Genomic DNA, 22,787 nt, shown 5'->3' on the forward strand with positions numbered 1-22,787 from the left:
TACCCGATAAAGGTACGCAAGTGTTGACTCTCATATTAATGTTTTCCTGTATAACAGAAGTGGTAATATCATACAACGTTCATGCTAATGGAACAGTGAGGATGACACCCAAACCAAACTGCTACACTATATATGTACTCACTGTATTTCTCGTACGGTGTACTCCTTCTAATTGCCCTTTTATATTCTAATTACGATGTTTTAATGAAACATGACGAAAACATAGAATGTCCTTAGCTAATCCACATACATGTATATTTATATTTAAGGCAATAGACAATCTTAGATTCGGAAAACGTGTAGTATCATGGTAGTGTATTCAAAATGCAACAATCCGTCACCATCATTGGTATGTCAACCTCAAGCGTATCATCACTGGTCACGCATAAAGTCGCATATTAAAAGACAAGAGGCCCAGAGAGCCTGTATCGCTCACCCGGTTTCATGAGATCGATAGATATGAAACAAAAATCACACACAATTGAAAGCTCAACCTACCCATCACCGTTGTAGCATTAATAAATATACAATCGCATATTGGTACTAACTCTTTATTTATAATCTTACTTAAATTATTTACACACAGATACCGTCATTTTATATTAAAATAGTTTTTTCATATAAAAAAACATATTTAAATAAATTTGCATTTTAGATACGCCATCATTAGCAATAAAGGGATACATGAACAATAAAATCAGAAAATAAATCTAGGACAATCGCTCCAACAAATTGTGTCATTGGAGACAAATATAAAGGAATGTAAAACCTTAATTGAAAGTGTCAACTATACAAGAGATTATAAAACATGATTGGGATCTATATGTGTACTGAATATGAGTTCAGATTATGCAAGAAGTTGAAGTCATTCAACCGACAAACCTACATATATTTTGATTAATTCCAATGAAAACAATCATGGTTTATAAGTTAACAATAAATAATAATTACCACTCACTAGAAGTCTACTCTCTTTTTGAATAAAATCTGTAACATCTAACGTCTAGCTGGAGTGGAATGTCATCGATATTTATTGTCACACTACTCTTCATTTTGATTGGTTGTGGGTCAGTTAATATTACTTACAATGTCATAACTGTTTATGTGGGGGAATAATTATATAATTGGTCAGTTAATATTACTTATGATGTCATAACTGTTTATGTGGGGGAATAATGGGTCAGCTGATATCACTTACAATGTCATAACTTTTTATGTGGGGGAGTTGTGGGTCAGTTAATATCACTAACAATGTCATAACTGTTTATGTGGGGGAGTTGTGAGTCAGTTAATATCACTTATAATGTCATAACTTCTTATGTGGGTTAGTTGATGTTACTTTCAATATATCCAAAATAATCAATTGTATATCAATTAAGAATGTAATCACAATTTTTAAAATTTGACATAAAAATGAAATTGTAGATTTATATAAAATGGTATATAACTACAGAACTATGGAACTGAATAAAACATAAATATGTAATAGTACATCAATATACCAGGAATCATGATTAGTCAAATATAAAGAATTGCCTCTGCTAGGAATCGAGCTGAAGACTTCCAGATTACTAGTCTTACACTAAACTGATCGAACTAAAGGAAAATTGTCTCCAGCAGAGAGGTCGAGCGACTAGTATTTTACCAAGTTTACATTATTATTAGTATTTTACCAATTTACATTATTATCAGTATTTTACCAAGGTTACATTATTATTAGTATTTTACCAAGGTTAAATTAGTATCAGTATTTTACCAAGGTTACATTATTATCAGTATTTTACCAATTTACATTATTATTAGTATTTTACCAAGGTTAAATTATTATCAGTACTTTACCAAGTTAACATTATTATCAGTATTTTACCAAGGTTACATTATTATCAGTATTTTACCAAGGTTACATTATTATCAGTATTTTACCAAGGTTACATTATTATCAGTATTTTACCAAGGTTACATTATTATCAGTATTTTACCAAGGTTACATTATTATTAGTATTTTACCAAGGTTACATTATTATCAGTATTTTACCAAGGTTACATTATTATTAGTATTTTACCAAGTTTACATTATTATTAGTATTTTACCAAGTTTACATTATTATCAGTATTTTACCAAGGTTACATTATTATCAGTATTTTACCAAGGTTACATTATTATTAGTATTTTACCAAGTTAACATTATTATCATTATTTTACCAAGGTTACATTATTATCATTATTTGACCAAGGTTACATTATTAGTAGTATTTTACCAAGGTTACATTATTATTAGTATTTTACCAAGGTTACATTATTATCAGTATTTTACCAAGGTTACATTATTATCAGTATTTTACCAAGGTTACATTATTATCAGTATTTTACCAAGGTTACATTATTATTATGATAATATCTATATGCTAGCCCTGACAACATGAGACTATATGTTACATTTTAGATACATAAGTGAGATAATGCTTTACAACAAATATCACATATACATGGCTTCCAATCCTAACCACCAATTATATTTTGCTGTATGCGTTCTAGTATGTTTACTCAGATTTGACGATCTACTCAATTCTGTATCACAAATATCACATTTGTAAGGCTTCTCTCGGGTATGTGTTCTAATATGATCATTTCGGACAGATGACAGACGAAATCCTTTACCACAAAAAACACATTTGTAAGGTTTCTACTATGAGACTTCAGGCCGTACAAAGTACTAAATGCCTTACCACATACTTCACACTTAAAGGCTGTTTCTTCTGTGTGTGATCTTATAGGAACCTTTAGCTCTGAAGAAAACGTACATCCCTTTCCACAGACATCACATTTGTAAGGTTTGTCTTTGGAATGCGTTCTGATATGTTGCTTTAGGGTTGATACACAAATATATGCCTTACAACAAAAAACACATTTGTAAGGTTTTTCTCCGCTACGTATTCTTGCATGTATCTTCAGGATAGATCCACTACTGAATGCTTTATCTCAAACATCACATTTGTAAGGTCTCTCTCCAGTATGAATTCTCATATTTGCATTTCGGTGAGCTGACTGCCCAAATCTCTTCCCACAAACATCACACTTTTTCCCCGGTATGTGTTCTCATATGTATATTGAGCCTTCTTGAAGTTATGAATTCCTTCCCACAGTGATGACATTGATAAGGCTTCTCCCCAGTATGTATTCTGATATGGTCCTTTAAGCTGTCTGAAATACTGAATCCTTTACCACAAATATCACAAATGTAAGGTTTTTCTCCCGTATGCGTTCTGCCATGTAACTTGAGAGTAGATCTTGTACTAAATGCCTTACCACAGACTTCACAATTGAAGGGCGTTTCTCCTGTATGAGTTCGCAAATGCACTTTTAGCTCTGATGGAAACGTACACCCCTTACCGCAGACATCACATTTAAGAGGTTTTTCTCCGGAATGCGCTCTGGTATGGTGCTTTAGGGTTGATACACAAATAAATGCCTTACTACAAATAACACACTTGTAAGGTTTTTCTCCGCTATGTATTCTTGTATGTATTTTCAGGATGGATCCGCTACTGAATCTTTTATCACAAACATCACATTTGTAAGGTTTCTCTCCAGTATGAATTCTCATATGTACATTTCGTTCAGATGACCGACCGAATCTCTTTCCACATATATGACACATGAAATGCTTTTCTCCGGTATGTGTTCTCATATGTGACTTAAGTTTTTGTGAAGATCTAAATTCCTTCCCACAAGTCTGACATTTGTGAGGTTTCTCCCCAGTATGTGTCCTCATGTGTAACTTTAGGACATCAGCAGTACTGAATCCTGTGACACAAATATCACATATGTAAGGTTTCTCTCCGGTATGTGTTCTGGAATGTATATTAAGGCTTGATAAAGTACAAAAACCCTTACCACAGACTTCACACTTGTAGAGTGTTTCTCCTGTATGTGCTCCGATATGCTTTTTCAGCTCCGAGTGATTTGCATATTCTTTCCCACAAACATGACATGTGTAAGGTTTCTCTACGCAATGCGTTCTAACATGTAACTTCAGAATAGCTGAAGTGCTAAATCCTTTGTCACAAACATCACACTTGTACGGATTATCTAATATGTGTGTTTTCCTATGGAGATTTAAGGTACATAAGTTGGATAATGTTTTACCACAAATAGCACATATACATGGTTTCCCGTTAGTGTTGGTTCTGCTATGCAACTTCAGTCTGAATGAAGTGCGAAATCCCTTACCACAGACTTCACACTTGTAGGGCTTTTCCCCTGTATGAACCCTGATATGCACTTTAAGCTCGGAAGGGGATATACATCCCTTACCACAGACTTCACATTTGTAAGGTTTAATTCTTGAGGAATGTGTTCTTACATGTCTCGTCCGACATGCTGCACTACTGAATTCTTTGCCACAGATATCACATTTGTAAGGCTTCTCTCCAGTATGAGTTTTGATGTGCTTCTTTAAGGTGTCTGCAATACTGAATCCTTTACCACAAAAATCACAAATGTAAGGTTTTTCTCCTGTATGCGTTCTGCTGTGTGACTTCATACTACTTGGCGTACGAAATGCCTTACCACAGACTTCACACTTGTAGGGCTTTTCCCCTGTATGAACGGTGATATGGATTTTTAGCTCGGAAGGGGTTGTACATCCCTTGCCACAGACTTCACACTTGTAGGGTTTTTCCCCATTATGTACTCTCCAGATATGCACTTTTAACTCTGAGGAAGATATACATCCCTTACCACAGACTTCACATTTGTAAAGTTCATTCGTTAAGGAATGCGTTCTGATGTGTTTGTTCCGACCTGTTACTCTACTGAATTCTTTGCCACAAATATCACATTTGTAAGGTTTCTCTCCAGTATGTGTTCTGATATGTTTCTTTAATGTGTCTGCAATACTGAATCCTTTACCACAAATATCACAAATGTAAGGTTTTTCTCCTGTATGCGTTCTGCTGTGTGACTTCATACTACCTCGCGTGCTAAATGCCTTGCCACAGACTTCACACTTGTAAGGTTTTTCCCCTGTATGAACGGTGATATGGATTTTTAGCTCGGAAGTGGTTGTACATCCCTTGCCACAGAATTCACACTTGTAGGGTTTTTCCCCATTATGTACTCTCCAGATATGCACTTTTAACTCTGAGGAAGATATACATCCCTTACCACAGACTTCACATTTGTAAAGTTCATTTGTTAAGGAATGCGTTCTGATGTGTTTGTTCCGACCAGTTACTCTACTGAATTCTTTGCCACAAATATCACATTTGTAAGGCTTCTCTCCAGTATGTGTTCTGATATGTTTCTTTAATGTGTCTGCAATACTGAATCCTTTACCACAAATATCACAAATGTAAGGTTTTTCTCCTGTATGCGTTCTGCTGTGTGACTTCATACTACCTGTCGTGCTAAATGCCTTACCACAGACTTCACACGTGTAAGGCTTTTCTCCTGTATGAACCGTGATATGGATTTTTAGCTCGGAAGGGGTTGTACATCCCTTGCCACAGAATTCACACTTGTAGGGTTTTTCTCCATTATGTACCCTCCAGATATGCACTTTTAGCTCTGAGGAAGATTTACATCCCTTACCACAGACTTCACATTTGTAAGGTTTATTTTTTGAGGAATGCGTTTTTACATGTTTGTTCCGACCTGTTACACTACTGAATTCTTTGCCACAAATATCACATTTGTAAGGCTTTTCTCCAGTATGTATTCTTACATGTTTCTTTAAGGTGTCTGCAATACTGAATCCTTTACCACAAATATCACAAATGTAAGGCTTCTCTCCCGTATGAGTTCTTACATGTGTTTTTAGCGCTGAGTGAGATACACATTCCTTATCGCAGACTTCACACTTAAATAGCTTTTCTCCGGTATGTGTTCTTATATGAGCTTTTAGTCCTGAAAAATGAATACACTCCTTACCACAAACATCACATATGTAAGAATTTTCTGTGGAATGCATTCTGATAGTGTTTTAGGAGTGATAAAGAACTTAATTCCTTTATACAAACATAACACTTGTGAGACGTCTCTCTAATGTGTTATGAGATGTTCCGTCAGGGAAAATGGCTTCTCTCCGGAGTGTCATTGACATCTGAAAAGAAAACAAAGATGAAAATAAATGTAAAGTATTATGACTGTAATAATAATTGATCAGAAAATAATACAAATTGAAAATAATACAAACTGACACTATAACAAGAGATCCCAGAGGGATCTTGCCGTCCACCATTGAATGATCTTTATAGGTTCTATGTCAGATTGATCTTCTCTCTACTTTTCCCTTCATTTTAGTAATCTGTGCAAATCCAGTACTTTTCAAACAAGGTAATCCTAGCTATATAAGAAATTTGAGATTTAGCCATAATGGCTGTTTGTTTGCAAGGTTGTTTTCAGGACAGCCTGGTCCCAAAATGCAATACAAGGGACCAAGGGAAACCTACTTATGAAATTTGAGAAAGATCCCTTCAGTACTATGAGAAATAGCGATAACAAACTTCAATTGTCAAAATCCAAGATGGAGGTCTGTCGGCCATGTTGTTCTCCAATTGGTCTCAAAATGCAATATACATAACGAGGCACCAAGGGGAACCTCCATATGAAATTTGAAAAAGATCAATTCAGTACTTTCTTAGAATTAGCGATAACAAACTTCAATTGTCATAATCCAAGATGGCTGCCTGTCGGCCATGTTACTTTTAGATTGGTCTCAAAATGCAATATGCATAACAAGGCACCAAGGGGAACCTACATATGAAATTTGAGAAAGATCCCTTCAGTACTTTCTCAGAAATAGCGATAACAAACTTCAATTGTCAAAATTCAAGATGGCTGCCTGTCGGCCATGTTGGTTTCAGATTGGTCTCAAAATGCAATATGCATAACTAGCCACCAAGGGAAACCTACATATGAAATTTGAGAAAGATCCCTTCAATACTTTCTCAGAAATAGCAATAACAAACTTCAATTGTCAAAATCCAAGATGGCTGCCTGTCGGCCATGTTGGTTTCAGATTGGTCTCAAAACGCAATATGCATAACTAGGCACCAAGGGGAACCTACATATGAAATTTGAGAAAGATCCCTTCAATACTTTCTCAGAAATAGCGATAACAAACTTCAATTGTCAAAATTCAAGATGGCTGCCTGTCGGCCATGTTGGTTTCAGATTGGTCTCAAAATGCAATATGCATAACTAGCCACCAAGGGAAACCTACATATGAAATTTGAGAAAGATCCCTTCAATACTTTCTCAGAAATAGCGATAACAATCTTCAATTGTCAAAATTCAAGATGGCTGCCTATCGGCCATGTTGTTTTCAGATTGGTCTCAAAACGCAATATGCATAACTAGGCACCAAGGGGAACCTACATATGAAATTTGAGAAAGATCCCTTCAATACTTTCTCAGAAATAGCGATAACAAACTTCAATTATCAAAATCCAAGATGGCTGTCTGTCGGCCATGTTGTTTTCCGATTGGTCTCAAAATGCATTATGCATAACTAGGCACCATGGGAAACTTACATATGAAATTTGAGAAAGATCCCTTCAGTACTTTCTCAGAAATAGCGATAACAAACTTAAATTGTCAAAATCCAAGATGGCTGCCTGTCGGTCATGTTGGTTTTAGATTAGTCTCAAAATGCAATATGCATAACTAGCCACCAATGGAAACCTACATATGAAAGTTGAGAAAGATCCCTTCAATACTTTCTCAGAAATAGCGATAACAAACTACAATTGTCAAAATCCAAGATGGCTACCTGTCGGCCATGTTGTTTTCAGATTGGTCTCAAAACGCAATATGCATAACAAGGCACCAAGGGAAACCTACGTATCAAATTTGAGAAAGATCCCTTCAGTACTTTCTCAGAAATAGCGATAATAAACTTCAATTGTCAAAATCCAAGATGGCTGCCTGTCGGCCATGTTGTTTTCAGATTGGTCTCAAAACGCAATATGCATAACTAGGCACCAAGGGGAACCTACGTATGAAATTTGAGAAAGATCCCTTCAGTACTTTCTCAGAAATAGCGATAACAAACTTCAATTGTCAAAATCCAAGATGGCTGCCTGTCGGCCATGTTGTTATCAGATTGGTCTCAAAACGCAATATGCATAACTAGGCACCATGGGGAACCTACGTATGAAATTTGAGAAAGATCCCTTCAGTACTTTCTCAGAAATAGCGATAACAATCTTCAATTGTCAAAATCCAAGATGGCTGCCTGTCGGCCATGTTGTTATCCGATTGGTCTCAAAACGCAATATGCATAACTAGGCACCAAGGGGAACCTATATATGAAATTTGAGAAAGATCCCTTCAGTACTTTCTCAGAAATAGCAATAACAAGAATTGTTTACGGACGGAGGGACGGAGGGACGGACGGAGGGACGGACGGACCACAGACCAGGGACGCAGGGCGATTTGAATAGCCCGCCATCTGACCATCTGATGATGGTGGGCTAATAAAATGTGGTTTTCAGAAACATATTTATACCTCCCAACGAAGTTAGGGGGGTATACTGGAATCAGGTTGTCTGCCCGTCGACCTCACACAAATATAGAGGACTATGTGTAGATGTGCATGCCATTTTCTTTTTCTCAAAATTATGGTTGCTATGGCAACTGGTCACTATAAAGAGGTTTTCTGATAAGAACCTTAACTTTAAGTTTGTCCGGACAACTCCTCCTAAACCGAAGGGCCTATTTCAATCAAACTTCACACAAATATAGAGGACCATGTGTAGATGTGCATGCCACTTTCTTTTTCTCAAAACTATGGCTGCTATGCCAATTGGTCACTATAAACAGGTTTTCTGATAAGGACCATAACATTAAGTTTGTCCGCACAACTAAAACCGAAGGGCCGATTTCAATGAAACTTCACACAAATAAAGAGTACCATGTGTAGATGTGCATGCCACTTTCTTTTTCTCAAAATTATGGTTGCTATGGCAACTGGTCATTATATTACTGGGTTATAATCTAATTATCAGTTCCAATTCACTATTGACTCGTGCAGATTGCGGGGGTATTAGTCAGCCATCCTGGAGACAGTTCTAGTCTGTTGTAGAACGGCAAATAAAACTTTGATCATCATTATTTATAGCATCATCCATCCCAATGCTCCAACTATTTGTTTGTAAAACACAAAATAGGGGAATAATAACCTCATTTATCCTCTCTCTCACACTATTTTTTTTTTTTTTTTTTTTGGTAAAACACCAGATAGAAGAATGTCACCCTCTCCCTCCTACCCAACCCCCTCCCCCAAACCCCACATTCCCACTAGTTGTTTAAAGAATATCAGTTAAATGACTGTTAACCCTCACTGCCAGTAATCCCAATATGTATGGTATATAATATGATATATGTATGAAATAGTTGACATTCAAATATATCATTATATAGGAGTTTGTGTTGGGAGCAAGTTTTGTTTGTTTGCTGGGTTTATTGCCCTGTGAACAGCCACAGTCATATTGAGGCAGGGTCATTTTGTAGTAGTTAGTGACTACCTCACTAAACAATATACCTGCAGCCATTCGCATGCTATCCAGAGAAATTTTTGCTGGTAAAGTGTCTTCAGACCTTCTCCAACCGACTGAGCTACCATGACCCCTGAAAGCAAGGACAATACTTATGAGTTATTACAATATTAATCCACACAAACTATGACCCATATCCTTTCATTACTACAGAAGACAGGGATTTTTCTCACTTGATTGGGAAGGGTCTTTTTTTGTCTCATTTTGGGGAAGAAAATTGCTGAATTTTTTCAGGAGTAAACTGCAAATTTGGGGAATTTGGATTTAAAATGAAATAATTCGAATGGGAATGGGGCCCATTAACGGCCCCAGAAAGCCCTCAGAAAAAGCCCTTGAAGAAGGTTTTATATCTCCCTATTTGGCCTGCTCCTCAAGCCCATGGGGGTGGAGCAATAACTCATAATGAATGATATATTCATACCACACAAAAATATACCTATCAGACTAGAGAAAGGGTAACCATAGCAACAGGAAAGGTAGTCCAAAGGCTTCTGATGTTTTATTGGCCTCTTAAAAACCTGAAATCAGAACTCCTGCTATAGTGAATACAGGAGTAAAAGCCCTTGAGTCGTCACTTCTGTGTATATTTGTGTATACATGCATAAACCAAAAATATCAAACATTTTTTCGACATACCTGACCTTTCGGCATATGCATGTCGACATATGTGAACAGGTCAACCAAATATTTCATAATCCAACTCGGGAGTTTCTTAATGTTTTGTAAATATATTTATCATGCGACTTGTGTGATTAAAAGTCTCATCAGAAACTATTTTCCCTGTCAAGCAAGATCTCGTCTGGTCAAATGATTGCAAACAAATATGGCCACGAAATGTTTGGAAACTTGGATAAATGCGGACAGGAAAAAAAGTATAATAACCAGGTTTCATGTCCGATCATACCATTACAGGCCGGATATTGTTACTTAATTCATATATTTATATAAAATGTGAAGATGGCTATCAACTGCAAACAAGTTTATCTCAATTTTAGCTTATTTTTTTCAGCTGCAGAAAACTTGTAGAACTTGGGACAATATGGTTTATGACCAATGGAAATTGACTGTTATTCTTATAACTTTCCCGTGATATATCTTTTCCATATTGTAAACTGACTTGAATTTCTGCTTAATATCAACTGAACTAAAACCGATATTTAGTAAAATTTAATGTACATGTTTGCCATAGATATCTTCAGTAGTGAGAGGAGTCAAATAATGTATTTCAGAGAACTTCAATTATATAATTTAGAGGACTCAAGTAATGTATTTCAGAGGACTTTGGTTTATTGGTCTGGTTTATTTTGTTTAACGTACGTCCTATTAACAGCCAGGGTCATTTAAGGACGTGCTAGGTTTGGAGGTGGAGGAAAGCCGGAGTACCCGGAGAAAACCACCAGCCTACAGTCAGTACCTGGCAACTGCCCCACGTAGGTTTTGAACACGCAACCCAGAGGTGGAGGGCTAGTGATAAAGTGTCGGGACACCTTTACCACTCGGTCACCGCGGCCCCTTTCAGAGGACTCAAATTATGTGTTTCAGAGGACTTTGATAACATATTTCAGAGGACTCAAATAATGTATTTCAGAGGACTCCAATTATGTAATTCAGAGGACTCAAGTAATGTATTAGAACTCAAATAATGTATTTCAGAGGACTCCAGTAATGTATTTCAGAGGACTCAAGTAATGTATTTCAGAGGACTCAAATAATGTAATTCAGAGGACTCCAATAATGTAATTCAGAGTACTCCAATAATGTAATTCAGAGGACTCAAGTAATGTATTTCAGAGGATCAAATAATGTAATTCAGAGGACTCAAGTAATGTATTTCAGAGGACTCCAGTAATGTATTTCAGAGGACTCCAATAATGTAATTCAGAGGACTCAAGCAATGTATTTCAGAGGACTCAAATAATGTATTTCAGAGGATTCAAGTAATGTATTTCAGAGGACTCCAATAATGTAATTCAGTGGACTCAAGTAATGTATTAGAACTCAAATAATGTATTTCAGAGGACTCAAGTAATGTATTAGAACTCAAATAATGTATTTCAGAGGACTCAAATAATGTATTTCAGAGGACTCAAGTAATGTATTTCAGAGGACTCCAATAATGTAATTCAGTGGACTCAAGTAATGTAATTCAGAAGACTTGTGTAATGTATTTCAGAGAACTCAAATAATGCATTTCTAAGGACTCAAAGAATGTAATTCAGAGGACTAAAGTAATGTATTTTAGAGGACTTCAGTGATGTATCAAGGCCTTCACAAAATAGGATCAAATTTCCTTATGACAATTTCTCACTACATTACAAAATAAAGAATTGAAAATCACATGAAAATAGATTTAATTTGCCAAAAAACTAAATTATACTGAAATAATGCTAATTGATGCTGGTGCAATATTTCTCACGATGGCAATTAAATATTGACACAGGGGCTTGACATGTGTCCATGAGCTAGAATGACTTATAATGAAATAATGCTGATTGAAGAAAAATCCGAAATTCACACATGTATGGAAATGACAGGGTGATATTTAAACATTATAAAACCCTGATATTATGCAAAACGCAATATATTTGGTAGCTCACACAGATATATTTACCTATATGTTTATGGATTTTACAAACAAACAGAAGGGTAAGAGTTATCTCCCTTTGCATAGCAGTTGCTGTATTAAATAAGAAAACTTAGCTGACAGCAGGTCAGTGCCCATTGCTTGCCTAGGAAGAACATTTATTTACAAAGGTAAACACCTGAAGATGATGAACCCGCAAAGCAAATAATCTGAAATTCAGATATATCTTAACCACTGTTGAATGACTTATATGGTCATTTTCCCCCACACACCACATATGGAGTTTGACACCGGACTGAGATGGGCCACCTAATCGCGTCCAGGTCTGTTCCAGCGAGCTATCCAGCCTTTTGGATGTCCCAGATGGATAGGACATGACTCACCTGAGTGGGATACAGGCACCTGGGCACTAACGACGACCACCAACTCCCTCGCATCGCCTGAGCAAGAGCAACCACCAAGAATTAAAACCTGTAAACAAACAAGAGGCCCAGAGGGCCTGTATTGCTCAACTTGTTGGATTTGACCAAACGTCAAAATAATGTTTGTTTTTAATTTGTTAATATCTATATTTGTTGATGTCAAACAATGATATATGTGAAATTTTGACCAGTGTAATAATTATATAAAGCGAGGGTTATCTACGAATGGAATAGAATATCGATTTGGGACTAAATGTGTGTTCTGTGGTAAAAAAAATATATGGAACGCCAAATTACCATATATTCTATTAATTGAACCTATCTTTAAATAATTGAAGATAAGTTTAACTCAATTAGAGATAGGTTCAATTCAATTAGAGATAGGTACATTGAATAAAAGATAGGTCTAAATAAGACTAATTGAACCTATCTTCAATTGATTTAAACCTATCTCTAATTGAATTGAACATTTCTTCAATTACGAACAAATAGGGAAAAGAGACATATTGATGATAGGTTCAATTGAATTTAAGATGGATTCAATTCAATTAAAGATAGGTTCAATTATTATCAAATTAAATATAGGTTCAATTCAATTGTACCCATCTTTAAATGATTAAAGATAGGTACAAATAATTGGACCTATCTTCAATTGAACTGAACCTAGGTTCAATTAATTGAATATATGTTAATTTGGCATTCCATATAAATATCTCCCTTATCCAAAAAAGTAAGGTAGGTGTTATGTCACGCCCAATTTCATTGTGTTTACACCGAAATCTTAGCGACACCAAACGGTGTCGGAGAATTTCACATTTTCATATAGTAGGCTTAGTGTGCTCTCGCCCTACACTACTCCAATAATATTAGAGGTTTACACGCCAGGAAATTTTTGACAGGCTATCATGTAACAATTGCCATCAATGTAATCAGATGGAATAAGACCTCAAATATACGTATAGGAGTAGCCCTACACCAGACATGGTGTCAGGGCCAAAGGAAACTAGGGCTATGCTATGCAGTACTTATCAAGTTAGAGAACGAATATTCATACCTGCCTACACTGCTCTACGGCACCGACCATCTGTCAGAAATTGTCCGTCCGTCGTCCAGAGCTACGTTATCGCAGCTCATCAAGTTAATGAGTCATTAAATAAAAGATATTGCAAAATTTACAGTTCAGTGGATTTTTTTTTCGTTTTTGAATAACAAATCCATACTCAAACGCAAGTTTGCGTATTGTTGGTGGTTTTTCCCAGCCTGATAATTATTTAATATTTATCGTGTGTTTTATCAGAACCCGATCGCGAGCGAACACCCGCAGACAACATCAACGTCAAGAGATCTTGTTATACATATCGATACTAAGCTTAGGTGGAAGGCTTATGCACACGGTAAAGATAAAATGGACAAAAATGCGTACACAACTTGAACTATTTACGTTATGTTACCTTCATACAGCTGGATGGCGGTGTGGATACGTTTGTCATTAGCCTTTAGGCTATTTTCGCGTCTTGGTTTTAAACTAATGGTCAATGTAAATGGAGAGCTTGTTACAAAAATACTGGGTTGCTGCTATAGGTAAGCATCTAAACGACCTGGAAGATTTGTATACTAAATTAAACAAGACACTGTATTATGGTTGTATTATTCCGGATATCACCACTGCTATTTAAATAGAATTGAGATGAAGACGGATGAATAGAGACAATTGTTCATCTCATAAAGGGCATATGATGTAAATTATAGCTTTATAATAAAAACTACATTGTATATTGCGGGTTTTAGCTATTTCAACAATGTTTTTAGACATGTAGTCTACTGTAGTTGAACAGTTTAATTGCAATCTGAATACAGATCACCATTAAACACGATGTCATTACGTATAAAGATATGTGTGGATTTATGATATATACAGTATATATAGATGTTGACAATATCGATGGCAATAGCGGCTGGGGAATCCAATATACTACTTTAGCACACATTTGAAAATATTTTGGTAATTTGAGCCGAAGACTCTTGGAGACCTATAAATGTCAAGTCATTGATCATGTATCCGCCTGTCCATTTTCTACAAACGGTTTCACATTTTATTTTTTTATTTTTATTTCTTTTCTGATTGTGAACTTCTCCAGGTTGACCATATTTGCAGCATCTGAAGCCTCTCTACAGGATAAATATACGGTATTGATAGTGTTCAAGGCTTCCAGCTGAGGGACTCGGTCCAAAATATCTTCTTCTTCTTCTTTTTCTTCTTCTTCTAAATTGACAGCTTTGAATTGAAATTCATATCTAACGTAATCCAGCTGAAGTGGTACTCAAAGGTCAAAGTTCAATGTAGTCCTTGGACAATGACTTAGAAACTTATAATTTCCCAATAAACAAAATGAATGTACGCTGAAATCACTGTATCCCCAGGATTTGCTTCAGGGTCTATTGCTAGCTTAATTGTAATTGCTTCCAGGGTGTTGGGGGCCGTTTTGCGCATCTCTAATCAGATGACTATCAAAGCCCACGTGACTCTTGCTGTTCATATACATGTATACTGTATATCCTTATCTTTTTACACATATAGAATTGCTTATTAATTTCAATATTGTATTGTTGTTTATTCCATGTTCTATGTCTATATGTGATCGTTTGTAATTTACCTGTGTCTTGATAAAGGGACAGATTGCCTCGAAAATTCGACAATTGACGTGTCTGTACTGCCGTTATTACCTACATGTTAATAGTTTAAATGGATATATAATGTTAAATTTATATCTTTATAGAAGCAACTCTCGGTATAGATAAGTAATTGGATCATTGTATGTTTATTTTGGTCAGCCAACTAATATTACAATTTCCCTGTGCGGAGTAAGTTTCAAAAACCCTGTAGATGTCCGATTTGTACCCAGTTAAAAGCATTACAGCTGCACATGTATATCCTGCTTGCTATATTGAATTGAGATTTTACAGATATAGAGGTTACACAACGAGCGGTTGTAAGATATGGAATTTATTTCACTCGAGTAAGTATTTTTTAAAGTTACAAAAAAAAGAGCTTTAGCGGTTTAAAGTTTTTAAAAAAATGAAGTCCACCTGCTTCTACTCTGGGCATGGGATCTGGTGGCGAAAATACTCGAAACATTCAACTGACATCTATCAGGGACACACCGTACATACTCTATAGCTAAATACGTCACTGCATTTATGAACATGAAACAACTACATCTGGACAGTATATCACTTTTTAGTCCCTTTTGTTAATGTAAAACATAAAAATGCTTCATCATCGCTAACAGACGACTTACAGAGTTCTACTTAAACAAGATTAGGCTGTCGTATTTTTACACTCTACCAAAAGTTACATGGCGAACATGATAAGCTAAGTCTTGTAATACAATATTTCAAATTATAGAGTACTGCCAGGTCAGCTAATGTCTCGTGCAAAGGCAAGATATTATAATCATTGTAAACGCATATGCCTGTATTGCTGATGTTGTCATTTGACGTTTTGACTTAAGAATTTAAGAACGGCAAGGAAGCAAAAATTCAGAAAATTAATGATGTTTAAATATTAAAGACCAAATAGAATACATATTAGCAATTATTTGTTATAGAAAATGAGTGTATTCTTTTTATTTCAAATGTTCAGTATTTTCATATAAAAATACGAAACAAATACATCTTCAATTTCAATTTGAACAATTAATTAATGTAACTATCATTTTTTATCAAAATTGGAACTCTGACTTAAAAGAAGGTTTTTTATTATAAAAAAGTTTTAGGTGTCTGAAATATTATCACTTTTCAATGTTTAATAAATAAATTGTATTATTAATACCGCTGCTGTGTTATATTGGTTTTGAAGTGATGTACCTTAATTGTCATCATAATGCGGAGTAGTTTTTAAAGTAATGTCAAAAACTGCTATACAAATGAAAATATTGCATTGCAGTGGTTGTTTAGAATAATAATAATTTTTTCAAGAGAAATGACTGTGAAATCGGAGGCAAGAGTTACGGTTCTTGGACACTACACTCCGCCTTGATGTGGTCTTGATGTGTATGAAGTGTGATATAGTAAGATAATATATTCATCAATTTACTTATTACCTTAGAGAAGTTTGATGAAATTATTATTCATGGTTTGAAAGTTATTCTCCGGACAAGGTAATTTTTCTTTTAAAAAAAAGGGGGGGGGGGGGGGGGAAACAGTGTGAAACGGAAGCAATAGTTACGGTTCTTGCACACTGCACTCCGCCTCGATGTGGAAGTTTGATGAAATTATCATGCATGGTTTGAAGGTTATGCTCCGGACAAGGTAACTCTTTTTTTAAAGGGGAATAACTCTGTAAAAAATGGAAGCAAGAGTTACGGTTTTTGCACACTGTACTTCGCCTCGATGTGGTCTTGATGTGTATGAAGTTTGATGAAATTATGCATGGTTTGAAAGTTATGCTCCGGACAAGGTAAATCTTTTTTTAAAGGGGATTAACTGTAAAAACGGAAGCAAGAGTTACGGTTCTTGCACACTGCATTCCGCCTCGATGTGGTCTTGATGTGTATAAAATTTGATGAAATTGTCATGCTCCGGATAAATATATTACGTACGTACGTACTTAAATACTTAAGTCTATGTACTTACGTACGGACACATCCCTATATCCCCCAGCGACTCGTCGCGCGAGGGGATAATTATAGTTATCATTATAGAACAACATTTGGAAGGAAAATCAATTATTGCATGAAAACTAATCTATAAGAAAACATTGTATATCAAGAATGATAATAAGAATTAAATATAACCTGTTTCAGTTAACTTTCATTTTTTATTACTATTAGGGTTGTAATATGAAGTTTTATTTTCATTATGCAGTATACAGAGGATATCTAACAGTGTCTTCAGTAATACCAAATATATTTCACGAGTGGGGCTAATATTTTGATATTTTTCACGAGTGCGCAGCAACCAACCCCGTATGCTAACTAGGCCTACAGCGATAATTTGTAAACAATAAAAGTAGTTTCCCCTGTCCAGGTGCTGACATATATGTCGGGCTTTCTGATTGGTCAATTATTTTGGTATTTTGTAATCATTAATTTGATTGGTCAAATCAGCAAAAGTGATATTTTTCACTAGAAAATATGATAATGAAAAATATCACTTTTATAGAATGAATAATTTTTGATATTTCACTGGTAAAAATGTAATAAATCGTGTTTCTGAAAACGAACTAGATCATAATAATAATAGAATAGGGTTGAGGACGCTTTGAGTCGCAACACCCTTCTTCCAAGTGGTCGACATTTTTATGTACAATATTTACAACATGTAAACGTAAAGCAGCACATCCTAACATTGATATCACATTAAGGTAAAGCAAATAAACAATCAAATATCAGTTATTAAATTGCATTTACGATTTGTGATTGTTGGCACATTTCATAGTATTTAAGTATTATAATTATTTGGGTTATGCAAAGATATATTTACTCTCTATGTAAATACTTTATGTTAATGTGGTATGTCACGTGATTTTCCTATTTTCTTTTCATTTCAGAATACTTCATTGTGCATATCTTTACAATGGGAATTAGGCAACATGCATAGCCTATGCAAGCCCTCCTTAATTTTTCCGATATTGCACAGTGTAGTCTGAAGATGTATAGATCACGTGACTTAACCATCTAGTGTCATTGGGAAAGAGCACACTTAGGAAGTATGCACATACTATTCAGACCATCAAAAGTTATGCCGCTGCTATTGGTTACGATTCCACGTTTCTAAAAATAGAAGCAGGCACTCCCTGATAGTCTCCCTTGGGACCAGGTGGTGTCTGAGTTATTTCTTGATGCCTGGACATCATCTACAGTTAATGATAAGTGGCAAAACTCTTCTGGTTAATACTTTTCGTGTCAGTCTTGGTCTCTGAGCAAAATTTGCTATGCCTTTCGCAAAAATAGTTTTTGTAACAAAGGCATCTGTAACTTTCAGCCGCCCGTAAAATTTGTAAAAGCCTCCATTTCTGTCAAAACAAAAACAAAGCAAAACAAAAACAACAAAAAACAGTCATTTTGGTCATGGTACGGTATTAGCTAAAACAGACTTCGAGTTGGCATTTCAGATACTTCCAGTTTACCCTGAGGACTATAAACTGTTGGAAATGAAAGTAGATAATATTTTCAACATTTTGAGAAATTTAGTACGATGTTACATTGGATAATGGAGAACAATTTTCAAGCATCACGCATAGTTCACATGCTGGACGATGTTTTGTTTCTAAGCCAGCATGCAGTGCCTTACATTCTTAGATACAGAGCTCGATACCATGACAATGGTGGCTAGGTTATGGGTTGATAAAGATGACAAAATTCGTCGGAACGTCGCATATTATTTTCTTAAAGCTTAAGGTTCAAGTAAAGAGTAAATCAAGTGATATGTATCCAGATTAAAAATCACTATTTTGTTGCAATTTATCAGAACTAACTTGACTAATTATTAATATGTGCCATTGTTATCCATGGATCTTGATTTTGACATTTGGTTTATTAAGCTACCTGTTAATTTCGGCGTACAAGGGTAAATTGTAAGTTTCAGGAGAACAATAAAGCTCGTGTTGATCAGACATATTGCAGAAAATAACCGTGTTTCCATGGTCACAAATGCCTATAGCAGGTAGTGCGAGCGCTTGTTTGACCAGCTTTTACTTTAAACGTCGATTCTCTTTTGACCTTGAAATCCAAATGGCGGCTTTTCTTCAAAATTTTAATGGTACTGGAGTACGGAGTAACAATCATCGGATACCGTAACAATGTTTACTAATGGCCGCACTTTAGGTTATGGGCTGTTTTTGTACACGTTGGTTCTACGGTGCATGGCCGGAAGAGCTGAAAGTGCACCATGTCAGTATTAAAGAGCTGTTCCCAATTACTGTTGACCTGCAACTCTGAGGTCATGATCTTAAGAATCCATGCATTTTATTCTATTCTGACAATTTATCCGTGGTTCACATTATAAATAACCGGTCTTCTACTGATCTCACTATGATGAAACCGTTGCGTAATTTAGTTGCAGCCACATTAATAGTTTTGATATTTGATTTATGGCTCGGGATAATTCTGGATATTGAATGTGGCAGCTGATTTCTTGTCTTGTTTTGATATTTGATTTATGGGTCAACATAGTTCTGTTATGGCTCGGGATAGTTCTAGATATTGAATGTCACAGCTAATTTCTTGTCTCGTAAACAAGTCCCAGCTTTTCGACAGCATATACTGAACATGGACAAATATCCACTGTCAGTTCCTCCTCAGTTGTCGCGAATCTGACCCAGAACGTCCATTTCCTGAGAGATGTTGTTCTCATTGAGAGTTCTAAACAGTTATATCGAAGAGCTTTCCATCTTCTTCATCATTTGTTAGTTGATTTTACTTGTACCAAGTCTCTTACATAGTAGCTCTGAACATTTGGCCTTATTTATAGCACATCGGGTTCAGTCTAGTCTTGCGACTTCTACGCTTATATCTTATTTATCCGCCATTGCTGTGTGCATAAACGGTTGAACCTAGAAAATCAAACTCGGTTTTTCGCTATAAAAAATATGTTGGCAGAGCTACAAAAGCATGGAAAAACTCCCGTTACTCGTCTCCCAATTACAAAGTTGATTTCACACATTTACATGTTGATGTTTAAATGAGCAAATATTGGTGTAATACCTTATGAGCAATTAACAATTAAGGCAAAGTGTTTAATGGTTTTTCATACCTTCTTACGAGTAGGCGAAATGGCTGCAGGCCAAGGCCAGCACATCATGTCGGCTTTTGATGATATTCAGTTCTTTTATTCTGGTTCTAATATTTCCACAAGATCATAAATCACGTTTTAATCGTACAAAAGTCATTTTCACAATGACCCATGACTCATTACCGCAAATCACTCCGATTGTACAAATTGTCCAGTGTATACAATACATAGTATCGCTTTTCACAGATGCAGGGTTCGTCGTTGGGCCATATATTTATATTTTCTGGGGGGAAACGGTTTCGTATGCCTATCTTGTAAAACAATGAAATGTTCCCTGTTAGTTTTACCAACACATGCAGCTACTTAATCCTATATGTTGGATGCATGGTATATTCGTATACGGATTTAATATTTGTTAATTGTGCTTGTTTGCCTGCCTCCTACTTATATTTAAAGTCTGTATTCTTAGAATATAGTTTTAGTTAGGGTTTTCATCATATCATAATGGTACTCAAGGGGTATTCTTGAGCACTTTATTTAGTATTGTTGACCTCCGTAACTACAATATTCCATGCCGGTCAGGCCTAGGGTGATGCATCTCTGCCTTTCCGCTATGCACATGTCGGTCTATCAGGAATATTGTGTTCCTACAACTGTGTCAACATACGTCTGGACTTACGATATTGTGCGTGTACATGTGCCATACTGTGCTATCTGATGTTTTGGACATTTGGGACATTACCGAGTTAGGATATGGGCGCTGGGAGTGATGCACTTCTGTGCATGTTTTGTTTAACGTCCTATTAACAGTTAAGGCCTGCGGTATGATCGTGTTAAGTCTTCTTGTGATAGTCCGAACTTTTGCAGAATTTTAGTGCTACCTCACTAAAGCATACTGCTGAAGACACCCAGCAGCACACCCCACCCGGTCACATTATACTGACAACGGGCGAACCAGTCTTCCCACTCCTAATATGCTGAAGCACCAACTACCATTTTAAAGACTCTGGTATGTCACGGCTACTAAACAGAACCCAAAGCCTTCCTTACAGCTTGAACTGTATTTCGTCATACACAGAAGACTTTAGAGGGACAGATTACAGTGACACGAGAGATGATGTATGTTTGCTCTCATATATAGTTCAGTCGATGGTTATTTGTGACTTCAGTAGGAACACGGGATGATGCATCTCTGCTCTCTCTATATATACCTGATGATAACTGTACCTAGCGTATATATGTTAAGATTGTAGACGTTGGAAAATTTATGCAATTTTTATTTAAGTTCATTTGAAATTATAGTTCTCATTTACGTCATACTGTTGCGGGTGGGGGATGCAGGCTGTAATGTGTGTGACCCATTCGAAGTTACAAGGTTAGAATTGGATCACTGTTATCACAGTCTGCATTATGGCCAGGTCCCCTTCACTTACATTAGTGAATTATAATTAGTTTTTTTTTCTGGTATAAATATCTCGTTAAACTGAGACTGAACACGTTCATATTTTAAGCAACTACCGTTATTTCTCGAAAACTTGGGTATCACTACTTATATGGTGCATAATGTATCGTAAAGTCTTTTTTCAACTTGTATGTATCATGGAGTTTCTTTTTCAATGTGTATGCATCATTGAGTCTTTTTTTCAACTTGTATCATTGAGTCTCTTTTTGCAATTTGCATGTATCATTGAGTTTCTTTTTCAATGTGTATGTATCATTGAATTTCTTTTTCAATTTGTATGTATCATGGAGTCTTTTTTTCAATGTGTATGTATCATGGAGTCTTTTTTTGCAATTTGTATGCATCATTGAGTCTTTTTTTCAATTTGTATGCATCATTGAGTCTCTTTTTGCAATTTGTATGTATCATTGAGTTTCTTTTTCAATGTGTATGTATCATTGAATTTCTTTTTCAATTTGTATGTATCATTGAGTCTTTTTTTCAATGTGTATGTATCATGGAGTCTTTTTTTGCAATTTGTATGCATCATTGAGTCTTTTTTTCAATTTGTGTGCATCATTGAGTCTCTTTTTGCAATTTGTATGTATCATTGAGTCTTTTTTTCAACTTGTATGAATCATTGAGTCTCTTTTTGCAATTTGCATGTATCATTGAGTCTCTTTTTGCAATTTGCATGCATCATTGAGATTTTTTCAATTTGCATGTATCATTGAATTTCTTTTTTTCGATTTGTATCATTGAGTCTCTTTTTGCAATTTGTATGCATCATTGAGTTTTTTTTCAATTTGTATGTATCATTGAGTCTCTTTTGTCCTTAGGTTTGTCTCGCTACATATATTATGTACTTTGTTATTATGTTAAGGGACAGTTCTCCCCTCACCTACGTATACGTCAATTATAATTGTTTACCTTACAAAAATATGTAACATGATGGAATTAGGTAGTAGTTATGTTATGACCTGATATTATGTATATAAGGTTTAAAGGAACAAGATTATAAATGTCATTGTAATACATGGCCATT

General features: G+C 35.6%; 1 protein-coding gene across 1 annotated transcript; it reads right to left on the reverse strand.

The window, feature by feature from the left end:
- Positions 1-535: 535 nt before the first annotated feature.
- Positions 536-9,638, reverse strand: LOC117333115 (zinc finger protein 208-like). The gene is made up of 2 exons (XM_033892247.1): positions 9,549-9,638; positions 536-6,104 (listed from the first exon to the last, which is right to left on the reverse strand). Exon 2 carries the CDS (start codon positions 5,970-5,972, stop codon positions 3,072-3,074), a length of 2,901 nt encoding a protein of 966 aa, XP_033748138.1. The 5' UTR covers positions 5,973-6,104; positions 9,549-9,638; the 3' UTR covers positions 536-3,071.
- Between the last annotated feature and the right edge of the window lie 13,149 nt (positions 9,639-22,787).

Source organism: Pecten maximus, chromosome 8 (genome assembly GCF_902652985.1).
Source record: "Pecten maximus chromosome 8, xPecMax1.1, whole genome shotgun sequence".
Lineage (NCBI taxonomy): Eukaryota > Metazoa > Mollusca > Bivalvia > Pectinida > Pectinidae > Pecten > Pecten maximus.